At 41.8% G+C, this 26,932-nt stretch overlaps 1 protein-coding gene across 3 annotated transcripts; it reads left to right on the top strand.

Annotated features, from left to right (window-relative positions):
• LOC111604639 (serine proteinase stubble) lies at positions 1-26,067 on the top strand. 3 transcript variants are annotated; one of them, XM_023322782.2, is made up of 11 exons: positions 1-68; positions 14,598-15,312; positions 21,470-21,526; positions 22,288-22,863; positions 23,188-23,342; positions 23,428-23,729; positions 24,441-24,810; positions 24,908-25,097; positions 25,205-25,502; positions 25,557-25,706; positions 25,770-26,067. In XM_023322782.2, exons 3-11 carry the CDS (start codon positions 21,492-21,494, stop codon positions 25,902-25,904), a joined length of 2,211 nt encoding a protein of 736 aa, XP_023178550.2. In that variant the 5' UTR covers positions 1-68; positions 14,598-15,312; positions 21,470-21,491; the 3' UTR covers positions 25,905-26,067. The 3 variants fall into 3 exon arrangements, with proteins under 3 accessions (XP_023178550.2, XP_023178552.2, XP_023178553.2); XM_023322784.2 differs by having other exon boundaries at positions 22,291-22,863; XM_023322785.2 differs by lacking the exons at positions 1-68; positions 14,598-15,312; positions 21,470-21,526 and adding an exon at positions 22,148-22,211 and having other exon boundaries at positions 22,291-22,863.
• Positions 26,068-26,932: the final 865 nt, after the last annotated feature.

Raw genomic sequence — 26,932 nt, forward strand, 5'->3', positions numbered from 1 at the left:
CACTCGGCACCTGCACCGATTGCAACATTGAGTTGCAGCTCCACGTTCGCGAACATCATCAGTTTGTGGTATGTACACAAGGCGCTGATCGGGATTCAAGTTTCGGGATTCGGGACTCGGTCTGCCTGTTGTATTTGCTTTTTTGTTCTGTGTGTTATGTGTTCTTCCACTCGCTGGTACGCATATTTAAAGTTTGATATCAATCTTTCGCTGGAATGAGCAATGACACTTAATGGCATTTTAGTTGCAAGTCTCCAGCGCTCAGTTCCCTGTTCTCAGTTCCCAGTTCCCAGTTCCCAGTTTATGGCCATCTCGACAGCGTCGCCTTGTTAAGTGTAAACGTTAAGTGCCTTGTTATTTAATTCTCTGCTTTTATCTTTTTCGTACATTTTCCCGCTCTAATTCGACTTGCTGTTAAGAGAAAAAAATAAGATGCTTTTACTCCAGTGCTGATCTTGTCGTGTTCGTCTCCAACCAACTTCGACTTCGTCTGCCTTTGCAGTCTTTGGTTGACTGCCTCTGTCTCGACGTCTCAGTCTCAGTCTCAGTCTGAGTCGCAGTTGGAGCTCTCTAGGCTTGGTCCATTATCACACGCGACATTAAGTGCAGCCATAATGTAATCGAGCATTTTCTTTAATTTACAGTTAATTGAGTCTTATAGGGTAATTATGCAGTAGTCAGGAATCGTCACCGGCTATCCCTTGCTTGGTCTTCAACTTCAGCATGCACCTCTTAATTGTAAAATACACATAAAACCTGAGGCGAATGCATCATGTGGCGTGTATGTAAATCAATCAAAGTGCTTTAGTTTAAGGCTTAATTAAGGCGCGAGGGTTATTAAATTGCCGGTCCAGGCCAGACCGGAAAAACTTCATAAGCATAAGCATAAGCATTATAGCTACACAAGTTGGCCTGCAAAGTGGAGTCGCGAGCGTATAGCCCCAAGCGCAAGTGGCTAACAAATTGCAATTGATGTGATAAGCCAGCCACTGACAATAAACGAAATGCACAATCAATCAGAAGACAACCATCGTACGAGAGCCACACACAAAAACGTGCGCCAAATCGTTTCCCAGATAAACCAAACTAGCCAACCACATGGATCTAACCGGTCATCCAATCCACTGGCCAAGCAGCCAGTCAGCCACTCACCCATTCAGGCAGCCCGCCGGCCCAGCTCGGTGCGTCGACTAAATAGTGTTAGTCGAGGTATGATAGAGCTCGCAATTTCTGTGGTGCAGTGGTGCAGCTGTGGCAGTTAGAGAATCGGGCGTTGCCTGGTAACCACTGATTTCCGCAGCTGATGCTGCAAGTGTCTGAGAAACCGTTAACAATCATTAGCAATGAAATCAATTGGCCCATATCGAAATAGGTGTATATGAGTATTGTTTGTGTGTGTGTGTGTATGTGTGTGTGTGTGGCTATTCGCAGTAACCACACACTTCACAGGAAGTTCAACAAGTTAAGATCTCCGTGTTTTTCCAACTAATCAGCTAGACTTCAATACGTATATTTATATTGCCAACAAGATGACTTGATGTTGTATTGGTTCTTATTCGGTATTAAATGATAAAATACAATCTGAGAGAGCTCGAAGAGTGCACTTATTGCACTTCAAACTAATCAGTCCGTTAAGTTATTCAGGAACTATGTATTCCCTGGTTCAAGTTTCGCAATTGTAAAGTGTAATTAAATAACATTCTCTGAAAACTCGGAATTTACTCGAAAGTGAAATGCGTGCGAAGATAAAGTTTCGCTCGTTACTGAAATATATTTGGAGATATAATTAAAGAAATTATTTTTAATGTGTCTAGGCTTAAGGTAATGCGATTCACTTAATCATAATTCACATGTTTATTGAAATCAATCAACTATTTAGAAATTGATTGGCAGATAACTGCCTTGTTGAAGTCGGAGATTTGGATGCTATGCAATGCCAGCTTCGATCACAATAATTAGATGCAATTTACAAACTCTGATTACTTATGCTAATGCCGCCAGAGATTGAGGCAAGTGGCAAGTCTAAATTTTGCAATTGTGGTAGCTGCCGCTGCTGCTCCTGTGCTGCTGTGCTGCTGCATCCAATGCAGCTGCTGGCTAACTGACTACCCACTGATTATCTTCAAGAGCGTGGCGACTGCGCCGCCAGCATCTACTAAAAATGTTTGTCTATGCGCAATGCGAAATGATTTGCAGAACGAATTGCGCTGGAAGGAAATTGCGTGCAATAAAAGATAGATATGTTTGCGGGTAGCTATCAACGGTTGATCATTAGAGAAATATTCGACAGGCGGCAGACAACGGCCAACAACGGCCGATGCGAGCACGAAGTGGTATAAATATTGGCATACGTTCGCTTATCTTGGCCAATTTATTGCCGCTTTTCCCCAAATGACTCAATAGCCATACGATGAGTGTTGGCTATGGCGTCGAACTAGTTCTGCACGCACGCACTTGCCACGAAAATTAATGTAATTCTCAATTACGAAACAAGTTATGCCACAAATTAAAATTATGCAAAGATCTGCACAAGCTGGCGAGTTGAGAGAGCCAAAAGAGAGTTCTTCTCTCTATCTCTTCTCGAGTCTAACTGCACTTTGAGCTCAAGTCAAAGAACGCTCGTCTGGACAGGTGCAAAGCGAAGGACTCGTTTGCGGCTGCGAAAAGGGCGTGAACGTGGGGCGCCACCCAAATTAGGCGCACCTGTTGCATGTTTGAGACGAGGCAAAGTTGTTTTCAATGTTATTAATTAACTACAATTCGATTTGTGGCCACACTTGGAGGCTGGTTATGGCACTCGATTGTTGGCTCTGGGCCAACTTGCTAGCCCGTATGTGTGTCTCCGGTAATCATATTCGCAAACGTTTGGCAAGTACATGGAGAACCGCTGCCGCTTCTGTCAGGTCGCCTGTTCACCTGGTCGCAACCAGTCGCAAGGTATGGTAAAAATTGTTGTTCGCGTTTGTTTGTGTTATTTTTTTCTGTATTTTCGGAGGCAAATACCAAACACGTTTCGTGGAACAAGTTCAGGTGCTGGACCCCAGCTCCAGCTCGAACTCGGACTTGGAATTGGCCAGCAGGCAGCGTAGCACATTTTGCCTCACTTCATTGCTGACTGCCTGGCATAGTATGGAGTAACATGTCTCAAGACTTGTTCCACCCTTTTTTTCTAGCTCAGCTAAGACGACAACGCGACAGCAACAACAACAGCAACAGCAACAGCACGTGAACGTTGACTATACGTCCGTTAAACTGCTTTGGGCCATTGCCCAACTTATAGCTGCTTAGCATTGGGTCAACTGAAGTTGTTAGATTTGGAGCGCGCGAAATGGGACCACGCACCAGACAGATCCTAAAGCTGCGGCTTATTTAAATAAAGGTGTTCGCTGACGGTCGTTGCCAGGCGGCTGCCAAGACAGGTGCTTGTTAAGATTGTTACCAGGCAAATAGCAGATAGACAGATATGAAATACCTGCTCTTCATGCCACATCGTACATGCGTCTACGGTGTTTATTTTGTTACGTGATTTCTCTTTGCTTTGTTTTGCAGTGCCCTTGGGCAAACGGCTCTTATAATGAAAATAGATGAGGCTGCAAGTGAAAAGCTCTTAATTTTAATTGCGAGACTAAGCATTTAAGTGTATTTTGCTTCTGTTTCTGCTTCTGCTCAGAGAACGTGCTAAACAATTGTTCATAATATTATTCGCTTCGTAGTGGGCAAACGCATTTCACGAAACAATAAAGAAAATTATTTGTGCACTTTTTTATGAGATTCTTAAAATTATCTGGCTTTCATTATACGTGATAATACAGCAGGCCAGCGAGCTAGTTAGTGCTAATCGACTCAAAGCTACCCTCTGCTCAGCTGCTACTCTATTCCATTCTGCTACTCACTTGTAAAATAAATTATTTAAAAGCCACAAATTAAATAAAAATAATTTATTTGATTATAATATAACTTACACGTATGCAACTGCCACTACTACTGCTATTGTTAACTCAAATTAATTTTACAACTCTTAATATAATTTATAGCCAGAGCGGCAAATGTCTTTGGCTTGACATTATTTATGGTTGCTAATTTAATTCAAAAGCCTGCAATTACTTGTTTATGATTTTCAGTTACGTGATTTAGATGAAGATTTTGATTGATAAACAAATTCTATTACTTTTGGGACTCTCCAAATGATGAAATTCTAATCAAAACTTATTTGTTGTCCTAAGTACAATATTTGATCACTTAATTAAAATTTTTTTGTAGTGTATACATATATTTATATTCGAAAGCTGTTTAGATAGATCTGTTGTCGAATGTGAAACTTTTTTTCATTTATACAACTAAATTGGTATGCAATTAACAGAAGATCTTTAATAATGATCTTGATACTCCTTGGAGAGCGTACAGAAGTGGATATAAACTTTTTCTATAGATATTCAGCAATTGACCAATTGGGCATTTACGATGCCGCCGTAGAGTGCTCCATTTGGACAATGGACTCACAAGCTAGTGTTGAATTTCACTCGGCTAATTGCTGCCGATGAGACTAACATGGTTATATATTTTATATAGATGTTCATGCTGGCGGCGCCACATAAAACGCATGCAGACACACACACAGACACACTAGTCAGTTGCCCCTCTCTGGGGGGACTTGGAGGCCTGGGAGTTGGGTAGCTCTAATGGCAAACGAAGCTGTAAACTTGCATACAGCCGGCCACATAATTTGGAGTAATGGACTTAAAGGAGCTCCGTCAATGTGCTGGCGGATGTGCATCAAACCACGCTCGCTTGCCCAGAATTGGGTGAGCCATGGCTTGTATAGAATGTGGGGGCAGGGTATACACTCAGTGGAGTGCCTTTGACCATAAATTCTGTAAATTCAAAGCGCGAAGGAATGTCACTTGCCAATTATTAGAGAATGTCAGCTTGTCGCTGATATCTTTGCCATGTTTGTATTGACGATCTCAGCTGCTGTAGCTGAAAGCTGGAAGCTGTTGCTGCTGATGCTGATGCTGCTGGTAGTGATGCCGCTGCAAATCTTCGCACAGCTCTCTAAAGGCATCAGAGCGCTCCACTTATCGTTGCTTCATATCTAATATAGACAACTAAACAGGTTCCACGCACTGCGGTCGGTCGCTTGGCCACTTGGTTCTCGGCTGGCTGACTGGTCGCAAAGTGCAGTTCAATCACTGCATCAATCCCAGTCCCCCAAGCTGTATTCCCAGTTCAAGTCCGGTGCGTGGCCCTGGACACGAGACTCTCTTTTTAATTGCTGCACTGCGTCTGCTATTCAGGACGGAAAAAAACGTTTGACAAATGCAATGCCGACAATTACATGCGTTGCAATATTTCCCGACTTCAGCTAAAACTAGAACTCATTATTGTGTCATCATTATCATCATCATCATCATTATCATTATTATTATCAGCTGCCTTGAGTTTCGCATTAGTGAATTATTTACAAATATTTTGATATGCCGCATTTTTCTCATCAGAGTTTTCTGTCGCTGCTAAAACTGGTTGCCAGCGCCTTTCCTGCTGGAAACAAACTAAGCTGTCCAAAGTAGGGAAATAAGGAAATCTTAAATGAAAATACGATTACGTCTGCTTATGAATACCGGGTTTTGAATTACAACTGCTTATACAGCAGACTTGTTAGACTCTATTACATCATTTGCTTTCTTGAGCCCAGTGCGCAATTGGATACAACACGGCTTAATCAGCGGCCCAGTCCGTGACACCACTGACCTTGTGCCACTTGATGGCGACCCAGACAGAAGTGAAAACAAAATCCCTATTCAAATTTGTAAGCTGAACTGGCAGTGGCATTGGCACTGGCTTTGGTACTGGAACTGGGACTGGGACTGCGGCTGAGGCTGAGGCTGGTGCCATTCCTTGCCTGTGCAAGCCACATGTCTGACTTGAACTTGAAGTGCGGAACCAGATGTAAGTAAGTAACGGTCCTGCGGCAGCGGCAGCGGCAACGGCTGATGCGGCTGCTGCGGCTGCCTCGTGAGAAATCAAACTGTAAAGTGTGGCTGGAGCTAAAGCTGAAGCTGTAGCTAGAGCTGCGGCTTGGGCCGGGGCTGGGGTCGGGGTTGGGCAGCGTTGTTGCCTTGGCTTAAACAGGTTGCAGTGGTCGTATACCATTTTAGTTTGTTGTGCTTCCTCTTTGGCACATCTGCGATGCCGGTGGCGGCTTGATGAGCATACAAACACACACACACACGCACACAGCCACATGCAAACACAGTTTCACACTGTTAGAGGTCTAGAAACTCAAATAGAGAGAAAGAAAGAGAAAATTTTGTGCTGCGCTGTATTAGTATTAGCCCAAACCAATTGCACAATTTGTAACAGCTTTTGACGTTGCTGTAGTTCACTGGCGTGTGGCCCGTGGCAAAAGTTGCAGCTTGCCACTGCCACTGCCACTGCCACTGCTACGCCACTTACAATTGGGCAACGCCTTCTCATATGCTTGACTCAAAGGTACTCGCTGCTGGTATGTGGCTCCGTTTTGATGTGTCACCTCTAGGCTTGTAGGTGTGAGCTCTTCAAACTGTTGCCAAAGCTGTGGTGCAGCAGCTGATTGAAGCCAGCGTTGCAAATCGCTGCAGAGTTTAACTATATCTTGAATAGAGGCCACAAATTTCTGCTGACGAATTCCGGCTAAGATTCTGAAAACAGTTAAATTAATTATTGATGTGGCTGCAACTACTGCAAAGCAGACCTTTAACTAAAGAACTATTAAGAGAATTTTTTATTAAAAATGAATTCAGTTCTATGTAATTAAAACACGGCGAAAGCATATCTGTCTGATTCTTTTCTCATGAAAATATATTTATTAATGGCACACACATACATAATCATTTAAAGTGTGGAACTTCAGCTGCTTATCTGAGTGTTTGATTGTGTGTGGTGGGGTAAGTGCACTTTAGCAAATCAACAGCCTTCAGCAATTTATGTGCTGTGGCAATGGTATCACACCTATGCATCTTTCGCAGCCTTCAGTCACATACACCTGTAATTTTCGCTTGCAACAAAACGAGCATTAGCTGCCAAAACAGCCCAGCACAATTTGTTGGAACCTTCAAGTTTAGACAACGACAGCTCAGATCCAGGAAGGAACTGTTGAGGTTGCGTTTGCGGCAACGGCAGCATTTGTGACTGAAGCTGAGGCTGAGGCTGAGGCTGATGCAACTGATTGCAGTTTCTAACTGCAACTCTGCAATAATTTTGTAATTTCTCACTCACTTAATTTAGCACAATTAATCTCAATTTTAGCTGTCAACCGCACCACACCGGCCGGGAAGTTTGGCTAAGACAACGGCCTCGTGCGAAGAGCCAGTCCTAAACTGATTGCCACGCATGTGTCTGTTGGTGCGGCGGTTGCGTCTGCGGCTCAGCTAGTGGGAATCTTCACATAAATATTGGACTGCCGTTATGTTTCATGTATAATTTGTCACTCGAAATTAATCTACGAACGACTCGAGGCTGGTGTTCGGCGATTTTTTAAAGATCATCGCCCGCCATTTCGTAACACGCATGCCAAGTCAAGGCATCTGACCGCATTTGATCTTCTGGCTGGCTGGCAGTCTGGTCTGGTCTGGTCTGTGGTTATTTGCCTCAGTTCTATTGTGACTTTTCGGCAGCATTGTTTATTATGTCATAATGCCAACTGTTAAGTGACTGTGACCGTCTTGCGGCTAGACAATAGCAATTGGAATGGGTGTCGATGCCCCCCTCATTGTGTTGGCTCATTTTTGGAACTCAAACATGAAACTCGGACTGGGGCTCGCCCATTAAGAGATGTTAGGAGGTTATATAGTTATTTAAGTGTTGTTTTAATTTACATTCTGGACTGCGTTCTAGTGCGCGTTCATTTTTCGCCACATTTTGCGGTTTGAGCTTCGTGTTTTCAACATTTTCTTTTGCGGTTTAACAAATTTTCTAGTGATCTGTGCAAAGTCTTGTCTTTCATACAGGTTCTTTCGTCTTGTTGATGTTGACGTCGTCTCATACACATGCTTAGATATAGATATGGACTTGAAACGTTAGCAAACAGAGGGGGGTCGGTTGGTTGGTCGATGGTCGACGGTTGGTTGGTCGCCTAGTCGCTTGGTCGCTTGGTGGCTTGGTCGGGTTAGTTTCTGGCTTGGCATGGCTCATCGTTTGCTCCATTCCGTCCGCATTTATGGCAGTTGGCAGCGGCAAGGTGTTATTTTCATTTCTAGGTTACTGACCCATGTCATATGTGTGTGGAAAATTCAATATTGCTGTGAAAAATACTTACACAACTATTAAATAAAGACATGGCCATGGCTTGGCCCGTCGCAAGCTGTGGCCTGTGGCCCAGCTTAGTATCTTCGCTTGGTACTTAATAATTACGCTCATTTCATGCATGCAATGTTTGGATTCCAGTGAATCTCGCTATCGCTCTGGCCGCTGCCCACCCCCACCCAACCCCGCAGCTAGAACTATTGCTATGGCTGTTTTAGCTTCAGCTGCTACTGTGTGCGGTAACCTTCAAGTTAACATGGAACAAATGAAAAAATTCTTCGACAGCTGCTGTTGACTGTTGCACTTCTCTGCGCTTTTCCCTGGCTTAATTAATTACCACATTCCAAAGGTTTTAGCTATTTTTCTGCTAACTTGTGTGTCCATATATGTATCTGAATGTGTCTCTGTGTGTGTGAGTGAGTATATGTACATGTGATTATGGCTGTCTGTGTGTGCTGTCTGTCAGATTTCCGCTTGTGTGTGCCAAGTGCGGAACCAAATACGAAAGACTTAAGACACAAACTTGATTTTCACCCATCACAAGTTCGCACACTTCCTACTCGAATGGTAATCGATTGAGTTCGCACATGTCATTTGACGCGCTTTTGTGGCACTGCTGACAGCACACGATTACAATGAATGAAAATGACATGATGTGCACGCCAAGTGAGCAGACCAGGCCAAGAAGAGATCTCTGTAGAGCCACATGACAAATTGCGACCTATTAATCTCGCATGGACTTTCACTTTGGACGGGCCCGCACATCTTCTAAGCCCTGCTTCTGCCCCTCCACGATATTATGCAAATGTCAATCAGCTGCGTACAGTTGACATTGACAGCAGGATCGGGCCCAGTTAATGCCATGGGCCATGCCTAATCAGCCGCAGCATAATTGCCAATATATATTGGCATCAGCGGCTTAGACTTTTTCTAATGTATGCTGGCCATTTGAATTAACGTTTTTTCTTCGATTTCATTCACGTGTAAACGATTAATCAAGTCTCAAGCAACGATTGCGACTCGGAGTGGGGCTGGTCCGCCTCGACTGGCCTCTGGCTTGGACTTTTCTCTAGTTTTGGGGCCGGGCGCGTTGCGTTTGCCCCAGCCCGGAGCTTTGTGCCGAGGCGATATGGGTCAGTAAGGTGGTATTTTTCGGGCTAAGACAGGCGCTTAGTGTTGTTGTTTGAAAGTTTATGCCAAATTGATTGGTGTGGATATAAAAACAAATCTCATGCAGAGCGGTAAATAAACATATTTATTGGGTTTTCAAAATCTTAATAACTTTATATTGTATTAATAAGTTTCATAACATGTACTCGAGATTGGTTGTCTAGCTTAGAGAATTTCCATACAGAAAAGAAAACACGATAATTTATGGTATAAAAAGTCTTTACAGGTTAAACTTAATAATTAATAATATTCCTATGCTAAGTTCATAAACAAATGCCGAACTGTTATAATTGGGTATAAATGAGGCAATTAGATAAAATGTTAAGTACTTGACGAAAAGCAGAAAGCAGCCAAATCAACGTTTGCCCAAAGTCAAACACTCACTTTCATTTTCTTTGCATTCGCGATAGTTTGCTAACAGCTTCAAACACTTGACAAGCTGAACACCTCTCGAAATTATATGGACAGTTGAAATGCAAAATTCGTGCACGTGCCCTCCAGTCGATTAGTGAACGTTGGTAGCTGCTTTCAGATTTACAAACTTAGTTTGGTAATTTTAATTTTTTTTTTAATTGCAAACTAAAGATCTGATTCTTAAGGACTTAACAATTGAAAGAATGGAATATTTTGTTTTTATAATTAATATTACACTTAACTTTTAACTCTATTATAATTTATTTAAATATATTTTGTATTTTTGTACCAGATATTCATTTGATTTTGTACATTGACATTCCAATCAATTATAATTTAATTCAGTCTGATTAATGATGAGTTCGCATTGACGCAAAGTTAATGCCAGAGTAGCACAGAAGTTATCTGCAATTCGTGTTAAGTATTCTGTCACTAACCTGCCGGCCAGATCTGATCTGTAATGCCATCTTTTAGTTGTATCAGTCGGGCATAAGGTAATATCACACCTTAACAGTCCCATGTTCATTATCACCGACTGTGTTTGTGGAACTGCCTAAGCTCAGCTCTCCAGTTCAGTTCATTGAACTGCATTGCTCGTTGAATGATTTACAAGTGTTTGGCTATTCATTTTATTTAAGGATAGAATGGCTAACATGAGACTCTTCATATTGACAAATCGATTAGGCGATTGAGATCGTCATTTGATCGCAGCGTCTAACTTTACTCATGTCACATTAGCTGTTGGAACTATCAATTGCCAGAGATCAGTGATCGTTTATCAAAAGATCTGAGAGCTCTAGGGTGTGCGATCACTTTCGGAATATTTAGAATGCTAAGCTTATTATACACTGACAAAAATGTGAGTCTATCACATAATGTCTCCCATCTTACGATTGTGCACTCATAGTCCGTGGGTGTCAATCATCAATTTGTGATTCATTGCAGCACAATAGCCTGCACTCAGCACAAACCAACATTATGTAACCGTTACACTGATAACTCATAAGAAAGCCCCCGAAAAAAGCACATAAAAAAATCTTTAACACTGACCCACTTTCAAAATATAGTGAGTCAATAAAGAAACCGCACACAGACCAAATACGGCCAGCGTTAATATGGAGATTAAATAATCGTACGACTCAAGCTTCAATTTGTGTCTCAGTCTTTAGACGCAGTCTCAGCATCAGTCTCAGCCGCAGCCGCAGCCTCCGTCCCAGTCTCAGCATCTGAGTCATGAATCACCCACACGAGGCGGGCTTGCAAAATAACTGGCAAGTGACCAACAGTGACAACAGCACTGGGATTGCGGCCAAACCAAAAGAAAAGTTGTTAAAATTTATATACATAGATATCACACGCCTGGGGGGTCGAGGTCGCCAAACCGTAAACATTTATATACACTCGTACACTGGTACTCTCACACCACTCGTCGTTCACTTATCAATATGCAAGTTAAGAGTTTCGATGTTGTTGTTTCTGCTGCTGCTGGCTTGGGGGCTTCCAATCAGCTGTTCAACAAAAGACTTAAGGCACAAACTTGTCCGTCATAAATCTCTCTTTGGCCAATCGCGCTCGCACGCTCGCTCTCGGGTCTCGCTCTCTCTCACTCTCATTTGTTTCTCTCCCTCTCTGCTTAGCCGCCAATGCTGTGACTCCAACTCTCTTTGGGCATCTGGCAAGACGGTTAGCGGCGCAAGTGGCTCAGTTTTATGCGCTGGCTGCTGCTTTACCGGCCGCAGTTTAGTTTACACAGCGCACGAGTGCGGATCGGGTTCGGATACGGTTACGAATTTGATTTTGATTACCGTTGCGTTTGCGAGCCTGCAAATTTTAAACTGTCGACGCGTCGCCAATTTTACCGAAGTAGCTATAGCCACAGCTGTTGTGTGTCGCATTGGTACGCAATTTTATTGCCATCGGCTTTCTGGTTATTGATTTCTAAAAGGTGCCTAAACTTTATAACACTTATCAAAAATTGCCTGTGGCATCAGACCTAGCCAAAGTCGTAATCAATCAAAAAGACGCATAAATTTCTGAAAATTTCTGAAATGAAATCGATCGACAAAAGTTAATGCCATTCGCGATCATCGATTGAACACAACCAAAATTAATGTACAGCAAAAAAATAGAGAAAAAATATAAAAAAATCATTCATCGAAATCAGTCTGTAAAAAGTGAGAGTTTTCCACGCTTTTTAGGTAATTTTGCTGTTATCTGTTAGTTTTTTTTTTGATTTTTACCTTTTGCTTTTCGTCGGTTAAATAAACTTGCGACTCAATCACGACTAATTGCGCATGCGCGGCCGCTTTATGCGTATTTAAAGTGCCGCCTATATTACAAAACCGGAGCCCAGCTCTGGTATCTGGCCCCGTCTGCCTCTTTGGCTGCTTAATATGCGTGTCACGTTGCCGGCCATCAAGTTCAAATTGCATTCGCTGTCAACGCATTGCAACATGGTACGTTGTGGCTGCAACAGCCAGAGCAGACACAGCAGCCCCAGCAGCCTCAACAGCGGCACGCGTTGAAATTTTGAAATTAACACTCAATGCCCCGATGCTGTATTGGCCTGGCAACTGGAGCAACTGCTAATTAAGAAATAAAATTTATCAGTCGACGCGTTGTGCGTGAAAGCTGACAAAAAGGATAACAGCAAAGCGAGTGCCTGTCGGGTTGTCTGGCTGTCTGGCTGGCTAGGCGAATGACCTGTGCACAAGTTTGTTGCATTTTGCATGCCGATAACTCTGTCAGCGACATGCACACTAATTAGTTCACATTTGTGGCATACAGCTGCACATACAGCACTCGACTTGGCACTTGTTAACATTGGGCGACGTCGTCTGCAGCAGTTGCTGTCGCCTTTGCTCGTATAAGATATAGAAAAAAATAAGTACAATAACAAAAACGCAGGCAAAAGTGAGTTAATACTCGTATTGTGGTGCCCGCTGCAGCCAGCCAGCTAGCTGGCCAGTCAGCCAGTTTTTCAGCTGGGCTGCAAGTTGTGCTGGCCAGTAGGCCTGCTCCTGACTGTCAAATGAATACGCTGGCTTGCACTGGGCATTGGTATTGGTGTTGCTGCTGTTGCGGTCAGATGCTGGCAAGTTACTCGTAAAGCATTTAACTCCAAAGCTAATGCACTCACAAAGACATGAACTAATACACACTCACACGCACACATACTGCTCACACCCATACAGGTGCAGTTAATTAATTTCTTTGTTGTTCTCTACGGTAAATCATGCCACATTGGTGTTAGTGCTGCTGTTGCTGCTTCTGTTGGTGTTGCCTCTGCTAGAAGCAGAAGTCGTACCGTTTGAGAGATTTCGCAAGACAGAGAATAAGAATGCCACTTAGAAGCTGCCCCGTGCAACGTCCCAAGTTATTCTCAGTTGCAATCTCTCTTTGAGTCTGTTTATTGAATAGTTACTGTGAGTTTTCACGTTGCACTCGACGACGAAGTCTTTTGTTGCTGCTACTTGAACTGCATTTGCATATAAATTAGTTTTGATACCAAAAAGCAAAACAAAGGCAACAACTAAACCTCAGACTTAAGTAAAGGCTACGGCTTAGGCTAAGCAAAAAAAAAGAAGAAGAAGAAAAATAGTAGTAGCAACCGCTAACAGTTTGATGTTTGTTCTTCGAATGCGTTGCGAAAATCAACTTGGGGCCTGGCTAACGGTTCTCATTAAGTGAAGTACAACAGCGACAGCATTTGAATAGCAGCACTTTTAGTGGGAACAACCACCACACACGACACCACAGTGGGGCCGCGACAGATGCTGAGAGCTGCAGACAGGATGAAGCGATAAGTTGGCAATAAAAATTGGCAGCACTTTGGCACATACGACAAACAAAAGACTTAGGAAACGAACTTGCTGCAATAACAGCCACAGCCAGAGAGTAGCAGTGGCATTTGAGCCAGTTAATTGTTAATTGTTGACAAGTTCTCGTTGTATGCAAAACGAAAGAAGTGCAAATGTACGTTTAATGAGCAGCAGCTGTGGTATCTGTGGTGTTTGTGGTTGCCTCTTGTCTTGCAACTGAGATGGGAAGCTGGTCGCAGAGACTATGCTGTAGTTGTTGTGTGTGACAGTACGGGCAAGGGAATGATTTGCTTGGCTGGCAAGTTGCGCAGATAAGAGAAAACTCAACGTCGGATTAATGACTAAGAGAAAAGAAATGCACCCAGCACAAAAAGCAATCTAAATAGCAAACAGTTACAGTTGACAGATTGGCAAAAACAAAATTAATTAATTTTATACTTTTAAGCAAATTTCATTAAATTTTTTTCGATTTTTCAGTTTTTGATACATTTGATCAAATATTAATATAATTAATTATTTAAATGCCATTCAATATGTTGTCGCTTAAATTTAATTTGGTCAAACAGTAAATTCGTATTAAATTTCCAATTCCCATAGGTGTTTCATATAACAAGATTAGCAGCCAGTTCTGCCCACCTGATCTTTCCATTTTAAACAGCTACCTGCACTAACTAGTTCGCTTGAATTCGTTATTTGAATTTAGGGGCCGTGAGTTTTTGGGCATTCCATTTAGCATCAAATGGCACATCAAATGCAAATACGTCAGGTCCAAATAGGGTCACAGAGTGTGTGTTTCGGGCTGCACCCTATCTTAAAGTTTATCGACATATTTTTTGCATAAATTCCCAAGCGTTTGCTTGATTTTGCTCGCTGAGTCGCTTATAACGTATATAATTATGTTTTATTTTGTAGAAATTGGACAGAGAAAGGCGCAGCAAGACACGAGCCGACCGACCTTTGCTGGAAAAGTGAAAAACAAATATAAAAAGGAAAACTTGAATCGTAAATCAAAATTGTGCAATAAAATAAAAGCAAACATCGCATTGCCAGATTTCCAGTTTGCCAGTTAAACAACAACAAATAAGAATAAACCTAAAGTTTTAAAACGAATTTAATTAAGTCCAAGTCGAAAAGAAGTCGTGGTGATACATATGTTATTTGAAATGTTGGCGTGATTGTGAAGTTATTGCCCCATAAACTCGCCCACAAATATTTTCTTAAGTTTATTGCATTCGAAAAGAAAAGAGTGAAAATCAATTAAACAAAATATTTGATTACCATTACTGGATCATACACGCAGTTATCGGCCGACTTGGTGATTCATTAACCATGAAAACGTTGGAAAGTGTGCCGGTCCAACAAAATAATTAACGAAATCTGTGGAGAGCGGCACAGAAAAGTGCGAGTGCGTGTAAGCCGAGTCCAAATCCCAGTGGCCAAAATGGCAGCGAGTGAAAATCAAATTTGATAAGCTACATCAACAGGTCATTGTTCTTTTCGACCAGTGAAAATCAGATCGCTTTAAAGTAGTCCACAAGTCTTCAAAGACATTAAACTATTATTTCTGTGCAACGATCCAAATACAGCCATTTCTGTCTGGGTGCTTTACACTTAATTGAAAAGTCTAGTAAGTAGAAATAAAAATCCAATTTACAATTTTATTGTATTTCTCCTCATTAAAATTCAAAAAGAGTAGCTGCCATTCTCATGTTTATAATTGAAGTTTTCGAATAGAAAAGTGTGATATTTCGATTGGTTAGATTCGCTGTAAAATATCTCTTTTATTATCAGTAAGCTCTTGGTTATTATTATTTTTTTGTAGACAGCCAATATAAATTTCTCTTAGCTCTTAGCTGTGAGCTTAACGAATTCGAATGATAAGTTGATTAAGGCTCGATTCCAATTTGCTTGACAATAATTTGTAAGCGGGCTTGTAATAATGCCCGACCTGAGGCCACATCTTGTATAACAAAAATGAGCAAAAACGAGTTTTAAAACCAAATTACTATTCGCCCGTTTGTTTTAAACGTTTTCAAATTCTTAACGCAAATTGCTGCTTAAATTTAATTTGATTGCTTCACTGCGTCGTCATAGTCAAGTCGAAAAATGTTGCGTATACGCAGTGTGACATTCTAATTTGCAAATAACTTTGTCTGAGCTTACGAATGACGAGCGCATCGATGTTTTGCAATAAAATTGTTTATAAACTATTGCACATGCATCAGCATAACCGTGCGTGTGTGTGTGCGCGCGCAATGAAAGAGCCTGGCATATGCAGCGATTATCTGGGTATTACGATAATAAAACCTGAAGCCATCTTTCGCATTGAGTCAGTGCCACTTACTAGTCGCAGGCAGGCTCTGTCAGTCGCTGGCTGTGTGTGTGTCGTTTTATTAGCGAAAGTCATCGAGCAGAATAATTGTTGCAATGTGGCTCCCGTAACTCTGCCCCTTGCCATTACGATTACCGTTCTCCCCCACGACGATTGCAATCAAGGCGCGCGCTCGTAAAACACAATTCCAATTCACTTGCGCGTAAAACGAAATTTTTTTTCTCTTTTTCAGACGTCAGATTCGAGTGGGTGTGTGTGTGTTTGTCTGTAACTCCGCGTGAGTGTTGTTTGCTTTTGGCGAATCTCATTGCAGCTCAGCCAGCAACTGTGACCATCTTGGAGCTATTATATAATTTTTAAACTCGTTATTCCATTTGTCAAATTTTGTTTGCCATACCTCAGTCCCAAATTGGCTAAATGCGTTAACATTTTCTTAGAGTAAATTATGAAATTACATTTGCCTCAGCCGAAACAACCTTGGCTATAAGCATGCACAGTTATATTATAAAGATGTTGCTGTGCTGCCACCGTGAACAGGTGTGAACCTCTAAGAACGAGTGTGGTCCACTGTGATACCAACAAACCATTATAATAATATGCAAATGAATGCAACTGTTTCTGAATATTCATTAATAATTCTTTTCTGACCGTAATAAAACTGATAAAATGCCAACATTCAGATGGTAGAGGAAAATAAAGAAAAAATTCAGTTATATACATATTTTTTTTTATTTGTTTGCTTTTGGTAAATGAATGAATTTTTTAAAAGGGAATAAATTTTAGTACTCGCATATACAAGCATATTTTTGATAACTTTGTTGCATACAATTTATCTTACATTTTACATTTTATATACAACATTGTAAGAATGATGTACATACTACATCTTGACTTTATACAGCATAACACAGCTAAGAATCTTGTAAAAAGCTCAACAACAAATAGGATTTAAACAAATATTTAGTATAAGAGCTTTACATATATGGTATAGCTAAAGCCTTCAAGGGGCGTTGAACACATGCTCAACGACAACGTGTAGGTGTGTAGATGACATTCAGATTAAGATTTCAGATTGTAATTAATTAGCATATAAATTTCATGAAAATATTTGTATTAAATTTCATGTATTCATGAAGACAGGTCAGTCACATAATCAGCAATATAGAAAGCAATTCAAGGAGTGTGTACCGACCTCTATGAGAATTATAAGCAAAGTACATTAATAACAACTTTCTTCTGTTGTTGTTGTTGTTGTTGCTGCTGCTGTGTCATCACAAAGGCTAGGCCATTGACTTGCAATGACATCACAGTTGTACCCGCACTCGTACTCAGCCATATAAACTACAAACTATAATTAATATGACCGCACGGCAGACCGGCAATTACCTGTTTTGTTGAATGAATATATGAATGAATACGAGCTACTCGTTTATTTACATGAGAGGAGCTGTCTAATAGTGATTATCAATGGCCAACATTTAGCAGCAAACCAATAATTATTTGCATTCAAGTGACGAGCTGTTTATTGTGACGCCTGCGACTCGTTTGACATAGTCCAAATACCCAGTTGCGTTCGAGATCGTAAGGAATGCATGGAAATCATATTGTTTTAGCTAGATGCAATAAAGTGCATGAATAATCCAACATCTGGACGACTTTAGCTGGCTATTCGCTTAAATTGGCTGTCTTGGCCCTGGGCCTTATTCAATTTACGGTCTGAAAATGAGACAAGTGAATGCTGATTGACCCACTGAGTCTGGAACTGGGTAGTGGATGGATAATGGGTAATGGGTAACCGAATGCTCGGGGCGTGCTTGAGCATTGGCTGTGGGCACGGCAGCAACGTGCATTTCATGCAAATTAACGACAATACCTCTCCCTGGCTGGGTCTGGCTGGGACTGGCTGGCCTGGTCGGGTCTGTTCATTACAGGCATTTAAAGACGTTTATTTTGAAGATTTTCACTTTCAATCTGTCAAATTGTCGCACTCACGAATGGAGACTCGAGCCTCATTGTTCGATCTTTTTGTAGAGCATTCAATAATGAAAAGTGATTGCCGCACGATTTTATTTTACTTAGCTTTTAACGTTTTTAAATGCCAAGTGGCCGGCATGTCAGATCAAAGCAACTGTTACGAAGACGATGAAGATGGTTGCTATATATATATATATATATATATATCTTTTTGTTAGCTTGTGAATGACTTGGTCGCACGTGTTGCTGTTGTTCACTTCCGTAGCCCATGATCATGATTGATATCGAATTAGATTTATATTTCTCATTGTAATGGGGCCCTTTCATTTAGGGGTCTTTAATTTTCACTTCATTGAAACAGGTGCGACCGTTATGATATTGATAATAAAGTAAGTTATTTAGAATAGATTGCCATGAATAAACAGCTTGGTTGGACCAATCAAGCTGGGGAGACCGCTGGTCGACCAAGAACAAACCAACTAGACAACTAAATCCATATTAATTACCTTGCTTTCGGTTTGAGGGCAAAATGAAATTATAAGAAGCCGCAGAACCCGACCTTAAAACGAGCAGCGTCATGCTGCTCTGCACAGGGCATAGAAAAAAGTAAATATTTGGACAATGGGAACAAGGCAAAAGGTTCCGCCGGGGTCGCTCTAAATGAGGAAAAACGCTGAAAACCAAACATAAACAAACAGACAGACAAACAAAAGAAGAGCCAACAACAACAATAACTGTGCTCTGGGCATTGGCCATTGAGTCTGAGAGGCCTAAGAGTGATGCAGTCAAAGGTTCAAGTGCAGCTAAGCCGTCAGGTTGCATAGCACGGGGCCGGCCATTAGCTGAGGCAGGTTAATAAACCAGAGACACTCGCCAGCCGAGTGATTTATGTTTGTGGCCCAGTCTATGACACCTAACAGCTCGGCAGTGTGTTGCTTTTATTTTGTTCGCTGTGCTGGGTCGAAAGTGCATGCAAACGACGCTGAGTCGAGTTCCCTCCGTTCCTTGATGGGCTCACGTTGCGTATGTGTGATGTCTGATGATGTTGACGCATATAATTGATTAATGTGCCGCGTTAAAAGTTGTGGCTCAACAGGCGCCAGTTGATAGCTAAACAGTGATAGTCGTCAGTTAATGGACAGCTGAGTAAATAGAAAATTTAATTTGAATAGGAATTCTAAAGCGACAAACACTATTAACAAGAACGATGCTATATAAAAATATTTTTTAGTGCTTAAGTTGCAATAAAAGTTTTTAACTTCATATATTATTTGCGTAGACAATATTTATTCGATGAGCTCGAAATATCAAGTTCGATTTATAGGTACAATGACTTCTTTTGCTCACTGTGCCCATCTTCGTCGTCATCGTCGTATCAGGCCTCTGGCAATGTGTGTTTCACATGGAGAAGCCACTCAAAAATTGTGTTTACGTTACGCGCTGTGATTATAACAAGAGAGCGGCTCAAAAGATGCCGATGTCGACGTCGACGTCTACGTTGTTGGCGATGGACATGTGCTATCTAACGTATGAGATAGAAGCCGGACTCTAGTTGAGGCCCAGCTGCGTGTCTGGTCTGTGGTCGTGTGATCCAGTTGTTTATCTTTTTCATTAGCCTGGGCGGCCTGTCATCTATGCCGTCGCCTGTCGATCGTCTGTCGATTGACAAAACGCCTACCAGGCAGGTTCGCCTGGCAGCCCACCATTTACCAGCAGGCTGTGACTTTTCCACACTTTACAGTAGATCGAACCCGCAAGTGCAACTGCAACTGAAACCTAGTAGCTGATAGCTGGTGTCGGTAGCCTTCGCAGTTGTAGTCACAGTAGCCTTTGCCTTCGGAGTTAAGTGACTGACGCAAATTGCGCAATTCTTATTACAATTACTGTGCAACTAGCTGCCTGTTGTAGCATCGGCTGCAGCTTGGTCTGTGATCCACACGTAGCAGCAGTATACCTGAATTGTTGTCAGTTGCTGCATTTTTCTAATACTTTGTTGAACAGAAAAGATTTTGCTACAAAATTATTTGGCCTTTGGCATGGCCAGCGCCGGGGTTTGGGGTCTGGTGCTGTCTGATCGTTTGTCAGTCTGTGGCTACTTGTCTTTTTTTAATACTTTTTGGTTTTTTTTATTTTTGTTTTTGGTTGGTGGTTGGAGGGGTCTCTAAAAGATAGTCATTAGCACAAAAGATTACTTTTGCTACGGCTGCCGCTTCTGCTTTGCAGGGCGTTTAAGTGCGGTAATTACCTTTCGAGTCTCTCAGTTAAGACAAACCTTTAAAAAAAAACTTAAAGAAGCTACGACAGCAAAAATGCGAGTCAAAACAATGGCAACTAAACTGATCGTTTTGTTGAGGAAATGAAAACGTAACGAAATTAATTTGCAACGGTTCAGGCGCTCAATGGCTCATAACTGGCGTGTGGCAGCTTCCAGTTCCCATCGACCGATCGACCTGGTGTCTGTCTTCATTTCAAACTGAAATAAAGTTATTAGAGTGAAAATTACGTTTGTACATTGAGTAGTTGTAACGCTCGATAAATAGACGTGGAGAGATCAAATACTGAAATTAAAGTCATTCGATCTCAATTTCAGTTTCAATCATCAGCTGTTGGCCCATGACGTGCAGAAATATTTCGGTTCCAGTTTGAATGATTTGTAATTATCATCAACATAAATGGGGCACATTAAATTGATGGGATCGAGCGATAAACGGGGCTTGGGAATATTTACGATAAACGTTCCCATTAATTCAAGCATTTTCAGATGTGTAAATAATTTATGGTAAATGTTATCAACACGGATTGATATAATATGGCACATCTCAAGACAATATATTTTTACTGAACTAGGTCAAGTTAAAAATCTGTAAGCGTTGAATGCATTTTTATATAATATAATTAGATTTTGAACATTTTTCTCTTTTGGTGTTCAAGTACTATTGAGCCATCCTTATGTAAGAGCGAAGCACCATTATTTTTTATTATTTTTATAATTTGTGAGGCTGATACTCATCTGATACTTTCCCTTTTGCTTGCTGTTTTACTGTTTCTTTCACAATATTCTTCATAAATTAGCGAATTTCAATAAGATTTATATCATTCAGTTTATTTATTTATTGCTTACTTAGATTTACGATCAATGTTTTTATTATATAATACTGAATATGAAAGATATTCTCAATTCCTTTGCATGAGGAGTAAAATGAGAAGTAGTTCAATTGTGTTCCCCGTCGATTATAATCTGCAACATTGCCTGAGACTATATGCGATAAAGACATGCAATTGCCTGGATCGCTATGGTAGGGCTTTTATTGGTGGGTGGGCGTGTGTAGCGCTTGCACCGCATGCATGACCAATCATATAGAAGTATATACTTATAGTTATCCACTAATTATAGCCCTGCAACATTCCACTCTCGAGCGAAAAACAGAAGAAAAAAACTAATAACAAACCTTTCGCTTCTTTTACTCCATGACTGCAGACATGCGCCCGGCACGTTACCGATGAAGCAAGCAACTTTAATCAGACACAGACACAGGTAAGTTGTCAACCAGGGGCAGGGGTAGGGGTAGTTGTAGGAGCTGCCAATATGGCTTGTAGCCGGCTAATATGATTACTGTACTCGCATTTGTGGGTGGTTGCATTGTGTGGCATCAGCTGAAACGCAAACATCTACTTTGATGGCGTGTGCTCTGCGTTGGAATTGAGTAAACTTTTAATTAAACTTCAAAATGATTCCGCTTTGATGAGCTCTTGCCCCGGCCAAGATATCTGGCTGGGGACTCTCTTTTTTCTTGCCTCAAGACAATATTATTAATTGTAGCATGTGTCGTCGGTTGTAAAACATATTCGTGCGATCACAATAAATTTTTTCTATTATATTGCGCCAAAACAAAACAAAAACTGATTATGAGGCAAAAGTGAAAAGTTGTAATTAAACCAGTCACTGGCTGCTTGCAGTCTAACAAAAAACTGCAACAACTGTGACTGCAACAACAACAACAATAAGTACAACGGCAACGGCAAACAGCTGGCAATCATAAAGAGTAGAAATCGCTGAAGCGACATGCCTGTTTTTTAGCTGTCGCTGATGTTGTTGTTGTTGTTCTTACAGTTGCTTAGAGCACCTAACATGCGACAAGTGCACTTAATTAGTAGGGATCAGAAGGCAAAGCGAAGTGCAGGGTATGGGGGCATCTGGAACATGACCAGTGTTCCGGCAGGTAACAAGTCTAATGCTAAATTGCCCCCAGCACACTTTTTTATTTATCTTTTCGTTTTTTGTTTCTTTTTTGGCAGCAGCACAGACCCGAAGATGTGGCCCAAACAGCGTTGGCTAGTCAATAGAGCAACTGCAGCGATACCAGAGAGCAGCAGACACCAAATAGTAGCAGTATTAGTAGCCTTTATCTTAGTCAATTTCCTAGCCTCAGCGACGGCGGCGCTTATCACACCACCGGACAGTGGCAGCGGGAGCGTTAGCAGCAGCAGCAGCAGCAATAGCAACAGTTTTGATTACGATTCCACAGATGAGGATGACAGCACATCCTTGCCCAGCTTCTATCGCAGTCCACATCGCCTGGATGGCTACTATACGCCCGCGGATCTGCAGCGCAGCCACAATTTTAAGATAAGCCCCAAGCCGTGCTCCTTTGGCCGCATCGAGGGCACCTGCATGTTCGTTTGGGAGTGCATCAAGTCCGAGGGCCAGCACGTGGGCATGTGCGTTGACTCGTTCATGTTTGGCTCATGCTGTGCGCACAACTACACCGAAAACATTGTGCTGCCCCACACGGGCTTCTCATACACGCGACCCACCAAGCCTCTGTCGCTGAGGCCGCGGCCGCCACCACAGCCACACAAGCCGCTAATCAGGTGGGTAAACAAAGGCGGCTCTAACCCATTTCTTTTGAAATTGATATTACTATTGATATAAGAATTTTCCAAAATAATTTCCCCGTAAACAACTCTTTTTTTGTTTGGAAAATTTTTATTAAAAATGAAAAAATCAAATTCTTTCTACAAATTATATTAAATTATTGGATTTACAATTTACATATAAATTTAAGTGTTAGCTATTATAAATATTACCTTCTTAAATTTAATAACTAAATTTCGGCTTGCAAAATGAATTTAAGTCTTCGTAATTAAAAAATTTTTAAATCTCTATCAAATATTTGTTTATTTTATTTTATGCAGTGGTATGACCACTATTGAACGTCCACATGGCGCTGGCACACTGGTCATTCGCCCTTCCGGTCCGGTACATCAGGGCACCTTATCCAGGCCACATCCGAAGCCAACGACACCGCCCGACTTGCAGAGTGCAGCCAGCCAGGCGACGAGCAGTTCGAGTGAGTATAGAGTGTGGCGCCTGTTGCATTGTTATGAGAGCAGACTTATGGACTCACAAACAACAACTAACAATTACACCAACAGATAGTATTTGGCATACATCAACGCACCAGCAGACGCCGCCGCAGCAGCAGCCACAGCACCACCACTGGCATATGACCACCGAGCCAAGCTTTATTACCAGGCCGAGACCCACCGGCTGGACCAAGCCCGGCATAGTCAATTTGCCAGCAACCATGCGTCCCTCCAAGCCGGCAAAGCCCACAAAGAAGCCGATTGTCTACGAGCGGCCGCCAACGCCGCTGCCAACGACAACGACAACGACGACGACAATGATGCAGGCGAGACCGAAACCCAAACCCAAACCCATACCGACCAGGCCCCAGGTATGTAAATACGCGTCTTCATCTCTCTGCCTGCTTGCCACAATTCCTCATCCTGTGCCACACGCTCTGTGTGTGTGTGATGCATTGATGTCGAAAGCGAAACAAACGAGCGACGAGGTCATTTACTCCTCGATCAGGCTCGGCTACTCAGATGCTCTGATGCTCTGACTGAGGCCACAGCCTTGGGGGACATTTTATTGTTTGCACAAAGCCAGAGCCAAAGCTGATGTAAGATTTGTCTTGCGATGATGCTGACGTAGTCAAGAGGTTCGTCTCTGGGGTGCGTTGTTCTGCACTTGCTGGCCAGGATTAGAGTATCAGAAAACTGTTTAGTAAACGTATTCAATTGAAATCTTTTCCAAGTTTTGTTAAATATATATATATAGATATGTATTTATAAAAAATATATATGTATAAAATATTTAACTTATGAATATATTAGAAAAGAATATAAAAATATTTTTATATTTGAAAAAAAAATCCCACCGAAAATGTAGGAAAAAAATATATATATACATTTAATAGGTTGTTAAGTACAATATATATATTAATGGGTAAGGGCATACAGACGTAGGCTTGAATAAAGACATTTCATTTGGCCTCCGCAGAGATTTAGCAGTGGAATGAAAAATTGATTCTTTGCATGTGAAATATGTTGAGCTCCTTGGGTAACTATTAGCATAATGTTTACCACTTTTGGCTACCTTCCAGCTGTTGCCGGGCACATCATTAGCCGCGTCCTCCTCATCAACATCAGCCGCAACAACAACAACAACGACAAAGGGCACGACAGCAGCAACAACAACAACTACAACAACAAAAGCAACTACCCGCACCACAACAACAACCACTAGGAAACCAACTAAGCCCTACCAGCGACCCACCACAACAGGCACTACAACTTCTACTTCCACATCCACAACAGCTGGAGCAGCTACTGCAGCATCAACCTACAGACCACGTCCGAGTCCAACATCTCAGCAGCCCACGGCTGGCATTGAATCCAATGAGATAACGGACTCCTCCACAGATGAGGCCGGCATGCTTGGCCATGTGAAGACCATTTCGGCGGCACGCAGCGGTAAGTCCAAGTACAGCCACGCCTAATGTGTTTGACACAATCCAATTGTACATAAATATATATATATTCATATGTGTATATGCATATATGTGTTCAGAGTGCGGAGTGCCGATGCTGACGCGTCCAGAGACTCGGATTGTGGGCGGCAAGAGCGCGGCATTCGGTCGTTGGCCCTGGCAGGTGTCTGTGCGACGCACCTCGTTCTTTGGCTTCTCTAGCACACATCGCTGCGGTGGCGCTTTGATCAACGAGAACTGGATAGCCACGGCGGGGCACTGTGTAGACGAGTGAGTACCAACTACCAACTGCACCACATACACACATACAATTATCTAACTTACTGTCTCTGTCTCGCTCGCTCCCTCTCTTTCTCTCTATTTCTCCTCATTTGCAGTCTGCTCATCTCACAGATTCGCATACGCGTGGGCGAGTATGATTTCTCACATGTGCAGGAGCAGCTGCCATACATTGAACGCGCCGTGTCGAAGAAGGTGGTGCATCCCAAATACAATTTCTTTACATACGAATACGATCTGGCACTGGTGAAGCTGGAGCAACCTCTAGAATTTGCGCCGCATGTCAGTCCCATTTGTTTGCCCGAAACGGAGAGTCTGCTGATTGGCATGAATGCCACGGTCACTGGCTGGGGTCGCCTCAGCGAGGGCGGCACACTGCCCTCGGTGCTGCAGGAGGTAAGTAAGCACGCAACACTCGCTGTCATATTTTCTCACTCACACTCAATGCAGGTTTCTGTGCCCATTGTGAGCAATGACAATTGCAAGTCTATGTTTCTACGAGCCGGTCGCCAGGAGTTTATACCGGACATTTTCCTATGCGCCGGCTATGAAACAGGCGGTCAGGACTCGTGCCAAGGCGACTCAGGTGGTCCACTACAGGTACTACTACACATACTTATCAATTATATAGCTGTGCTCAAATCCATTTCATAATTTCTGCAGGCCAAGTCACAGGATGGACGATTCTTTCTAGCCGGCATCATATCCTGGGGCATTGGCTGTGCCGAGGCCAATTTGCCCGGCGTTTGTACGCGCATCTCCAAATTTGTGCCCTGGATACTGGAGCATGTGAGATGATAAGCTATATCTGCATCGTCCATATGCTCAACCCTTGTTATTGTTTTAATTTATTAATTCTATGTTTTAAGTTTGTGTGATTTTAATTTAAACGAATCTTAAGCTTAGTTAGCTTCAATTTAACAATTTGCATTGACCGCACACACTTAGTCAAGCCCTCTAAGTTAGTCTAGCAAAAATTGTTTTTAAGTTGTCTAACATATAAATATATATAAAAAGTATAATTGCATCGATATTTGTATATATATATATAAAAGCAAAAATGAACAGAAAGGAAGAAAAGTCATTTTCGTTGTGAAGTTGTTGGTATTTTAGTCTAGGCATTAACAATTAATTAAATATATATAATTTATGAAACAAATTGCATACAAACATCATTATGTTGTATCTTGCCCAAAGAACAAGTTTATTTATAAAGATGAGCTCAAATAAATCTATTGAAAATATATTGTATAACTTTCAATTAAGGAATAACTCGAGAGTGTCTAAATATATATTCTTTAAAGGTGAAATAAATTGAAGAAAATTATTAATATACTATAAATAATCAAGAACCAGTGTTCCTTCAGCTTTATAGCGAAAAGTCATATTAATTTAGTGATCCATTAAACTGTTTTATTATCCACAGCCAATCATATGAGTCTGGTCTTGACTCATTACAGATCAATCTACCCTCGCTGCGACAATTACATTAATATACAGTATGTAGCATACAGCAATTATGCATTATCATTATTACAATCTTTAATTGAGATGCTTCTTCAGCTTCCCGCAATGCTCAAGTGCGTAAATGATGAACAACAATTGCAGCTAACGGCAGCCTCAATTTCGATCCATTCATTAACTTTTCAGTCATCGAGTGGGAATGATTGGCACAATCGCAACGAGTAAGAGTATGAGTACAAGAGCGAGCTCGATTGAAGTCTGTGCCAGCTCGCAGTACAGCAAAATTTCACTTTTTGGCCGGCGACATTTGACACCAGTTTGAATATTCAATCAATACTTAAACTACATGCGCGAAATTCTGT

This window comes from Drosophila hydei, unplaced genomic scaffold (genome assembly GCF_003285905.1).
Source record: "Drosophila hydei strain 15085-1641.00,03,60 unplaced genomic scaffold, DhydRS2 tig00000063-arrow-pilon, whole genome shotgun sequence".
NCBI lineage: Eukaryota > Metazoa > Arthropoda > Insecta > Diptera > Drosophilidae > Drosophila > Drosophila hydei.

Coding starts and splice junctions, on each gene's coding strand:
- LOC111604639 (XM_023322782.2), top strand. CDS start 21,492: ATGAAGCAAGCAACTTTAATCAGACACAGACACAG. Junction 25,098..25,204: donor GCGGGGCACTGTGTAGACGA/GTGAGTACCAAC, acceptor CCTCATTTGCAG/TCTGCTCATCTCACAGATTC. Junction 25,707..25,769: donor ACTCAGGTGGTCCACTACAG/GTACTACTACAC, acceptor TAATTTCTGCAG/GCCAAGTCACAGGATGGACG.